The sequence below is a fragment of the Equus przewalskii genome, chromosome 32 (genome assembly GCF_037783145.1).
Source record: "Equus przewalskii isolate Varuska chromosome 32, EquPr2, whole genome shotgun sequence".
Classification (NCBI taxonomy): Eukaryota; Metazoa; Chordata; class Mammalia; order Perissodactyla; family Equidae; genus Equus; species Equus przewalskii.
The window spans coordinates 18,962,671-18,972,956 of record NC_091862.1 but is presented as its reverse complement, the minus strand read 5'-3'; the positions used below and the strand labels follow the sequence as shown (position 1 = coordinate 18,972,956).

At 48.7% G+C, this 10,286-nt stretch overlaps 1 protein-coding gene across 2 annotated transcripts in view; it reads left to right on the top strand.

Annotated features, from left to right (window-relative positions):
• Nucleotides 1–772: 772 nt before the first annotated feature.
• SAMD5 (sterile alpha motif domain containing 5) overlaps nucleotides 773–10,286 on the top strand; it is a 186,025-nt gene continuing 176,511 nt past the window's right edge. Inside the window, exon 1 of one of the 2 annotated variants that reach the window (XM_070602980.1) lies at nucleotides 773–1,454. In XM_070602980.1, coding sequence (XP_070459081.1) covers nucleotides 1,008–1,454 — 447 coding nt within the window. In that variant the 5' untranslated portion in view covers nucleotides 773–1,007. The remainder of the gene's footprint in view (nucleotides 1,455–10,286) is intronic. The other variant, XM_070602979.1, reaches the window with a different exon arrangement.

Sequence of the window (10,286 nt, the reverse complement as noted above, 5' to 3'; positions counted from 1 at the left end):
CATCCCAAACTTTCGCAGACCCGGGGGCCTAGAGGAGAGCTTGGCAGAGCAGCAGCCTCTCCCGCCGCCCGGCGAGCCCAGCTGCAGCGAGGAGGGGCCGCACGCAGCGCGGGCTGGACACCCGCGGTCCCCGCGTCGCGCCCACTCGCCGGGCCAAAGCGCCGCCGCTCCGGGCACTGAGCGGGCGTCCACGGAGCGAGCCAGACCGCGGGGCTCCGGCCTGCGCGCGGGCTCCGAGGAAGGGGGATCCAACGCGGACTGCGAAAGGCGAAGGGAAACTTGACCTCTGAGCCTCGCCCAGCCGGCTTGGGCGCGGGGACCTGCCCTTGGGCGGCCCGCGGGCGCGTAGGCTGGAGTCAGGGGAGCTCTGGAAGTGAGCGCAGAGATTTTCACAGGCTCGAGAAATCGGATTAAAAAGAAATGCAAAAAGCCATCCAAGGCAGCCGCTGCAGCCCGGCAGCTTAGGAGACACCCTGTCCCCACTAGGAGGACGACAGAGACTCGCACTCGCGAAGACGCGGCGCTCCCGGGCGGCCGCGGGTCTGCGCGCAGGAGCCGCTTCCCCAGCGCGGGGCGCGCGCTCAGACGCCAGCGGCGGCGGCCGGAAACCGAGATGCGGCGCGCAGCCCCGGGACGGTCTGGGCTGGGCCAACTCGGGGGCGACCCGGCGCGCCGCTGAGCCCGCGCGGGTCCGAGGGGTGTGCCCGGCCCCGCCCGCCCCAGCCCCTCCCCGCGGCGGCGGCGCATCCAGGGGCGGCGCGGAGCGGCTCGCACAGCCGCCGGTGCCCGCGAGCTCCAGGCTGCTTGGGGAATTCACTTTGCCGCTTTTACGCTTCTGCCTCCTCGGGCTTCTTCTGATGGCTTTCTGTCTCCGGCCCTGTCCTTTCCTTTAAAAGGAAACTTTACTGCGGTTTCTTTTTCCCCTTGGAGGAGAGGATTAAAAGTTCCAAGAACTGGTGACTTTCGGGCGCTGGGAGGGCGTTCGCCGGCGGGGTTCCAGTCCCACCATGTGCACCAACATAGTTTACGAGTGGCTGAAAGCGCTGCAGCTCCCGCAGTACGCAGAGTCCTTCGTGGATAACGGCTACGATGACCTGGAGGTGTGCAAACAGATCGGGGACCCGGACCTGGACGCCATCGGGGTGCTGGCGCCCGCGCACCGCCGCCGCATCCTGGAGGCCGTGCGCCGGCTGCGGGAGCAGGACGCCGCCGCCGCGGGCCTCTACTTCACCCTGGAGCCGCAGCCGCCGCCCGCGGTCGCCGTCCCCACCGGCCGCCGGGGGGAGCCGTGCGGCGGCCCGGCCCAGGGCACCCGCGGGGACCCCCGCAGCCAGACGACCGCCCCCCGCAGCAGGGAGCCGGTGAGCTACCCCAAACTGAAGCTGAAGATCATGATCAGGGATAAGCTCGTCCGCGACGGCATCCACCTGAGCAAGCCCCCGTACTCCCGCAAGGTAAGGAGGCGCCGCCCGGGCGCGCGGGGCGCGGGGCGGGAGGGGACGCACCCAGCCCAGGCTTGGCGGCCCATACAGGTGATAGATGGGAGGCAAGTATGCTTTGGGTGTTTGGGCTTCTCTCCTGTGTTCTCTCTGTAGTCGCTCTTTATTCCTTCCTGTCTGGTGTCACCAGTGGTTGGTAAGATAAGATCCAGCACCCAGATGTTAATTCTAAACTAAGACGGAGTCTCCACTGGTCTCGGGTGCTCACCTGTCAGGCAGCGGACGCACGGTGCTTCTCCAGGAGCGACGGGCAATTCCTGATACCCTCTGTGGTAGCGTTTGGGTCTGAAGGGTACCAGAAGAATGTTTAATACCTACATCATTTCCGACCTTCCTTTTTCTCATTCTTTTCCTTGCCTTTTTGAGAAACTCATGGGGAAAACTGGCGAACTCTTTAAAGAGTGGGAAATCACGCCCTGTCGGCTTGCAATTCCGTAACGTCGAATCCCAGCGCTGCCGCAAATTTGAACACTGAACCAGGAACGTGAAGATTCTGGGAGAAAAGCTCAAACACCTGTCAGTCCTCTTGGGATGAGTTCTTGCCACTTAAGTATGGGGAGGTGATTGGTGCTAAAGACGCAGGAGGTTACGGGGCCATTAAGGATGTGCTGCCGAGGTCTGTGCTGGGTTAGTATTAATCCAGTCTGGTTTAGTATTAATCCAGATGAAATGAAGTAGGTACAACTGTGACTTCTAGAAAGTCTGAGTGGACTGGCATGTGGAAGGAAGTGAGATTTTCACTAGCCAGTAAGGAATTCCCTGGGGAGGGAGCCTCGGGGAAGGAGCCGGAAGTTATGGCAGCTGCTCTGTGAGGAATGCTGGACTGTGGACTGGGGTGTTGAATAATTAAGTAACAGAAAGTCTTGTTTCACACAAGAGCTCTGCCTCCAGCTGAGTCTGTTCAGTTAGGTTTCTGTAGCGGTCCGGAGAGAGCATCCCGACTTGAAAGGGAGAAGCAGACTGCACAGGTAATCCTCCAGCCCGGGTGCAGTTCCCTGGGAAAAGGAGCACCCAGCTTGAAAATCAAGAGGTGGAGAAACCCAGGGGAAAATGATGGCCAAGATGCTGCAGCTGGCAGGGGACCATAAACACAGCACCTAGTAGGGAAGTGCGGGTAATTTAAATATGGTGTGCTCGTCTCAGTCTGGCAGTTGCATTGCTTTATAATCTTAAGTAAAGGTCATCGTGTCTGGATTTAAGGAAGTTCAAGCAAAAAACTCTGCAAAAAGTAGATAATATCTAGGGCCGACGGGAATAAAGAGTTTAATATGATCCATATGTTATCTTGCAGGAAAGATAGGCAATTCCAATAACCTGCTTGAGAGTATAAATTTGTTTCATAAAAACTGTATAAAGAGGGCAGGTCAGGAGGACAGGTTGCCTCAAATTAAACACATGTTCCAGTTACTCGGCCTGACTGTGTTCCTGATGGGTGCCCAAAACAGGGGAATGGAGAGCACGATTTTCCCAGGCAGGCAGAGTTAGAGTGATGTCTAACGTGGATGGAGGGACTCTGACCGTCACTATAAAGGTTCAGTCCTGGAGACGGACGGCAGGCAGGTCGGAGGAGTTCAAGGTCAATCAGACTTTTGTGATTAACATCCCAGGAAGTGAGGTGGGGCTTAGGCTGAGAGGCTGTGTGCTTATGGTGAGGGCACAGGTCAAGTCTGGGCCAGAAAGGGATGCAGAGAACAAGGTGTGTCAAGGGCTTGCTTATTCTTCAGGAAAAGAACTGTGCATGGGGCTGAGAGAGCAGAGGAGAGTGTGGGCTGGAGGTGACAGCGGTGTGCAGGAGGTAACATATTTTGGTTCTGGTACTTAAAGAGATAGCCTAGATGTCAAACTTAGAAGCTGGAAAGGATCGTAAGGACATGAAATGTCTGGGTGTAGGCCTTGGCCTGTGGTCTCCTGCCTGGATCGATGCATGATACAGTAGTGCATTTGATATTTTATATCAATTTATATGCAATTAATATGCAATTTCTAGAAGAAAATTTTAACTTGCATTGTAATACTATTTACTTTCCACATAAATAGTCAACTTCTATATAAATCCCATAATATGTTTGATAATGAAGACACACTCCCATTCACTTTCTATACGTATTTAATTCTCTGTCTTGAATGCATGAAGGAGTAATATGGGGGCAGAAGTGTTTTGTACCTCCTTCGTTGATGCTCCACCTGGGGACCAAAAAATCGAGCTGACAAATTTAATTAAAGAAAAATTCCGTGACTCTCTATTTATATATTTGTTACAAGAAAAACCCACACCTGAAATAGAGACTAAAATATAATTAATGTATGCCAAACTGAGCTTACAAGTGTGTGGTGCCAGATCATGTTGGTCATTCTGAATCTGTTGCTTAAGTTTTAGATTTTAAATTATTGAAGAGTGTGCTTTCTGTTGCAGCTTGTTTCTTTGCAAACAGTACTAGCACTTTTCCTTTAAACTGTGATGCCCATTATTGTAATTTCTCCAGCTTCCTTGGCTCTGTTGTGGTCCGAATGTGTCGTGTGCATTACGTGCGTTTGGAATCCTGTGTGTTAGAGCGGAGCTCATGTTTCCTTCATAGTCATTTGCATCATGGATCCCTGTGATTTTTTGTACTTTGATGAGAATGTTCGATGGCTTGAAACTGGATTATACCAAGGGCGATCAAGGCGGGAATAGTGAATCTTTACAGAGGAAGGGAAGTTGAGGAATTTCCCTAAGAATCACTTGACAGGACTGGAGGATTGTGGGACTTGCTCCAGTAAGTAGGTGCTGTGCTCATTTAATCGTGTCAACAGTTATCACTTTCCCCCCTTAGGTGAATTCAAATGTAAGTAAAAAGTAAGTTTCTCTGTTTTCCAAAGGAAGTCTGTAGGTTTGGAAAACCGGGAGCTTGGAAGGAGCATAGAGGTTGAAAGAAAAAACGTTGGGTGAATCTCTCCTCTGCCTGTGTTTAGCTTCTCTGACTACTGTGATTTCTTCCTTAGTGAACTTGGGATAAAATATTTTCACAGGGTGGGGATTAAGTAAAGCTTTACATACATTATTGCATTACTTTACCAGGCTTCTCTCTGCCAGAATCTTCTGCGAGGGTCCCATTGCCTGTGGTTGGCAGGAGGCAGAAGCCCTGCTCTCAGGGAACTTGGGGCCTAGCAGGGAAGACATGAATTGGAATCAACAGTAATGACCAAGTGGGATGATTGCTTTGGTGGGGAGCGCCTGATGTCATGGACAGACGGGCACCTCCAGCCTAGTTTGTAGGGATGTGGGGTCAAGGCAGGCTTTCCAGAACTGGCATTTGGTCTGAGAACTGAGGGTTGGGAGGGTTTAGCTTGAAGAAGAAAAGGGTCATAAGGGGAAGAGTATTCTCTGCAGAGAGAACAGTGTGCACAGGGCCAGGAAAGGGAGGAAGTTTAGCATGCAACAGGGCAACAGGAATTGAAAGGAATTCAGTCTGGCTGGAGCACGGAATGCTTGGACAAAGTGGCAAGAGATGGAGAGACAGGCAGTGGCTGGTCCTGGATGGCCTTGAAGTCACATTTAGGAGTTTGGAGTGTACCTTGAGAAGGGAGCTATTGATGGACCCTGAACTGGAGGCAGGGGCAACAATCAGGAGGTTTTTGCAGTGTCACGAGTGATGTGCTGGTGGCCTGGACTGCGTAGTGATGATGGGGGAGGAGCAGTGGAGGTGCCTGAGATAGAATTTACAAAACTTGATGGCTGTTTGGATGACGGGGCTTCGAGGGGAGAGAGGCTGGGATGACCTGCAGATTTCTCGTTTAGGATTGAAACAAGGAATACGAATGAGCTGTAGAGGGATAAGAGAGAAGGGACAAGGACAGAACCTTGGAGAACCCTATGACCTAGGAGATGGGCAGAAGAAGAACTTCCGCGGGAAGCTGAAAAGGGTGAGCCAGTGGGACTGGTCAGATAGTGGCCAAGTAGGACAAGAACTAAAATGTGTCCATGGCAAGGAGCAACCATGCCACTGGGGACCTCTGACATTGTAGGTTTAGGTGATGGGACCAAAGGGAGGAAGGAGAGAAAGTGGGAACAGGAACCACAGACAACTTTTGTTTTTTTTTACTTCATTTTTTTGTTAAGAGCAGTTTTAGGTTCACAGCAAAATTCAGAGGAAGGTGCAGAGATTTCCCATACGTCCCCTGCCCCACACATGCACAGCGCCCCGCCACCCCCCCCCCATTATCAACATCCCCACCAGAGTAGGACATTTATTACAGTTGATGAACCTACATTGACCCATCATAATCCCCTAAATTCAATAGCTTACATTAGGGTTCACTCTTGGTGTTGTGTGTTTTATGGGTTTGGAGAAATGTATAATGACATGTATCCACCATCATGGTATCATGCAGAGTATTTTCATTGTCCTAAAAATCCTCTTTGCTCTGCCCATTCATCCCTGGCAACCACTGATTTTTTACTGTCTCTGTACTTTTGCGTTTTCCAGAATGTCATATACTTGGAATCCTATAGTATGTAGCCTTTTCAGATTGGCTTCTTTTCCTTAATAATATGCATCTGAGGTTCCTCCATGTCTTTTCATGGCTTGATAGCTCATTTCTTTTTAGCACTGAATAATGTTCCATTGTCTGAATGTACCGCAGACAACTTTTTAATGCAGTTGGACTAAAAAGATAAAACTAAGGCCATAGCTAGAGGAAGAAAGGACACTTTGGGTCAAGGGAAGGGTTTTGTGAGTTTGTGTGTGTGTTTTGTTGGGTTTTTTTTTTTTTGAGGATGGGAGAAACTGGAGCATGTCTAAGTGTTGGTGGTCGGGAGCCAGAGAAAGGGAGACAGTGGAGATATGACAGAAAGGAGATGACCCAAGAGATCAAGGAGGTGGGACGGAATTGTGCCCAGAGCACTGGAAGGGAAAGGTGGATTTGCTTCCAGGGGGACAGGAGTGCCGCCTCCATGGTAGAGGGTGGGAAAGGAAGGATGGGAGAGGAGACTAGGATCTTCGTGGGGGTGACATTGAAGAGCCCTCATTTCTCTCTCTGACCATCTGATACCAGTGAGGGAGGTGAAGGAGAGATTAGAGGGTTATGGAGAAACACGGTGTTAATATACAAATATTAGGTATCATGATCTATTTCTAAATAGGAACATTACGCAATAGTATTTATAGGATATACATAACTACATATATATAGAAGGCACCCTCATCATTCGTGTGTTTGTGGTGCAGTTTACAGGCTATGCGTGCTGTTTTATCGAGTCCTACGAAGTTCAACAATCCTTGTGAATGGGGGTTGCGGTTGGTGGGATGGTGCGGGGCTGCAAAGGTGTTCTGTCTTCTAGCCAACTTGGAAAAGCCGAAGGCAGGCCCTAGGGTAGATAGTGGATGGGGTAGGCTTCTTGTCTTCTTCACCTGAAAGCTATCTTCTCCTTGCCACACACTACCAATTAAAGCTGTTTGAGTTAATATAACCTTATTTAAGAATGGGGTAGGAGTGTTCAGCTACATTCACACCTTAGTGTGAGTTTAATTAAGTAACAAGGCTCTTCTGGTAACGGGGCTGTTAATGGACGTTTGGGAAAGATGGCCCAGGATGAAGGAATTTGGAGAGACAGAGGTGGCATGAGGGCTTCTCTGTCTGGGGCCAGGGTGGAAAATATAGAAGAAGTATTTAGAAAGGAAAGAGAGAGGTTGGCAAAGATATGCTTTGTCCTTTGGAGTTTTGCCTTGGGTCCTGGCAGAGCTGAAATGACAATAAATATTCCTTCTCCCAAGAATTCCTCTACTTCATGAAATTACTAGGGACAGACTGAAAGTTGGCAAAGTTCAGCTTTCCCAACTCAAATCAATATCCTTGAGTATCCTCAGCCTAGGCAAGCCAAGGTCCTTCTAGGCTTTTTTGTTTTGTTTCAGTGCCTGCTTGGAATGTTGTAGAAAGAAGGTGAAGAAAGAAGACAGGAGCTTGGGTGGTGGTGGGGCTGCCATTTTCTTCCTGCTCCTTGTAGTTTAGTGTCTATGGAGTTTCCACAGACGTGGACCCTCAGCTATCCATCTATCCATCCATCTGTCTATCCATTTGTCCATCCATCTGTCCATCCATCTACTTAACAGATACTTAGCACATGCAATGTTTGAGGCCCTTGGATCACAGCAGTGAACTGGACAGACATGGTCCCTCCTTTCAATTTAATGGACGTGTATGTGGAGGGCCTAACCCAGTGCCTGATGTGTAGTAGTTTCACTATATGAAAGTTGAATATTATTTCTACAAATACTAAGGGTTGGAGAATTTTGCACTTGTGTTTATTTCAGATGTTAAAAAAATACCAACTGTCTTTTCAAGACTTGAGTAAAGATGATCAGTGATGAAATTTAAAATCAAAATATGTTTGTTCATTAAATGCTACCAAAGAAGAACTGGGACTTAAAATGCTACTCCTGCAGGTAAGTTAAAAAGACCTCTGCAGCAGGGTTAGGGCAAGGGAGAGGCAAGTGAGGCGCCAGGGTGCAAAATTTAAGGAAGTGATCATTCTTGGGGTCGGGCAAGTCTAGGCCCTGCTAGAGGGCCAAACAGCCGCTGTTAACACAATAAATCACTTATCATGAAATATGAGGTATTTGTGGGCATTGTGGGCAGGCCTCAAATCATGTACTAGGTGGTCACCCATTCTTCTGATGCTTCCTACCTGCCCTCAGCAGCAGTGGGCTGAGAGCCGAGTCGGTGCCGAGCTCTCAAACTGAGATGACGTGGTTTCTGTGAGTTACGGCAGCCCATGGAGTTGAGCCAGGAAAGAGAGTACCGTGCATTCTTCTCACGCCTCCTGCTGACGCTGGGGTGTAGAGGTGAAGAGCAGAGCCTCAGAACAAGACTGCACAGTTCACGTCCCAGCTCTGCGCCATGCTGGGTCATCTTTGGCTCTTCTGTAAAAAGTGGCTAACACTTGTGATGCCTTCATAGGGTTCTTAGGAGTTAAATGAGTTAATACTCGTGAACGTATTAGACCAAAATTTGTATCAGTTTCCTAGGGCTGTGATAAGAAAGTACCAGAAACTGGATGTATAAGGTAGCAGATACTCATTCTCTGACACTTCTGGAGGTTAGAAGTCCAAAATTAAGGTGTTGGTGGGTCTTGCTCCAGGATCCTTAGCGTCTGCACTGTGATTCACCTAGAGGCACTGCCAAAGGCGCCAAGCAGCGTGTCTTTATCTGCCATTGATGGGGTGTCCCCACTGGATCTGCTGGAGCATATGGCCCAGGTGGCAGAGCAGCTTGCTTGGCAGCCTGGACCTGTTGCAGAGCCTTCTCTTGTTCTGGGTCCCACTCAAGACTAGCAGTGTTTTGAGTCACTTGGTAAATGGGCTGGAGGAGCACATCTAAATGTTGCCTCCAAAATCCAAAGAGGGCCATTAGATATCGTGCCTCTTTTTTGGTTGTAGGAGGGACCAGATGCAACAACTTACGCTCAATATGCCCCACATCACAGGACCCTTGACAGTTTCATTGAGGTAGAAGGCCCCTGAATTTTTGTTGGATTTTTCACCTTCCTACATGCAAATGTCTAACTAATAAGTCCAGAGTAGTTGTTATGTCCAGGCAGCTTATTGTCATCAATGTAATGGACCAGTGTGATATCTTGTGGAAGGGAAAGGCGATCAATGCCCTGCAAACTGAATTATGACATTAGGCTGGAGAGTTGATGTACTCCCTTGAGGTGGGACAGTGAAGGTGTATTGCTGGCCTTGCCAGCTGAAAGCAAATTGCTGGATGTTAACAGGCATCCAGAAAAAAGCATTTGCCAGGTAAATAGCCTGGCTCCTGGTAAGTGCTCATCTGTGTCGGCTCCCATCACCCCATACTTAGCCTTGCTTGGGCACTGCAGCCTCTATCGCAGTGGTCCTGTGTCTGCTGCGTACAGCAGAGCCCATTGGGCCAGCTCTCATTCCTGATGAGAGGGGTGTTTGGTAATTAATCGGTGCTGGATTTTTAGAACAAATGATTCCCAGTCATTATTATATGCCTGAAGATAAAATAATGAAAATGATTTTTAAAAATATAAACATTTCAAAATGTAGGTATTCAAAATTAGGTTGTAGTCTCCAAACCATCTCTGGGTAGATGACAGGGTTGCCATTACTCAAAACATCTCTGAAGTTCTGGGGCCTGCAGAGCACTCTTTAGAGTATCTTCCGTGGTGGCAAGTCTTCATTGTTTTAAGGTGGGTCCAGTTTGGTGTAAATACCTGAAGCAATTTGGAATCAAATCATACAGTTAAGACAGTAAAATGTGAAATTGAAAACAGAATCTGACCACAAAATGAGTATTTTTTTTCCCTTGGTATGACTTGTAAACTGGTTTTAGATTTTATGATATCTGTAATCCTTTTCTTACTTTTGAATTCTTAAAAAATATGCTCTTAGAGTGTATCCATGCTGTAAATATGGAAATTCCTCAACAAGGCTTTTCAAACACAAAAGTCAATTCCCTATGTATTTGCAAAGAGCAAGGCACTCGTCATGGACTCTGAATAGATAACCAGTGTAAAGATGCCTGTGGCCCCAAAGGGGAGGGATTGGGTAAATTGTGCACAGTTTTAGTAAACTGTAGCACTCGATGGGTTAATCCAGATTTGGGTAGTCTCGTGGTGTTTTTTTATGGCTTGTCTTTTGCTCATCCTGCTGTTCTTGGAAAGCTCTCTTCTCTACACTACCATCTCAAGTCTTAAAGAAGTCATTGTTGTACTCATGCCTCCTTCCTCACTCTTGAGTGACAAAAAGATGCTAAAGACAGGGTTGGTGTGTTAAGGATGTC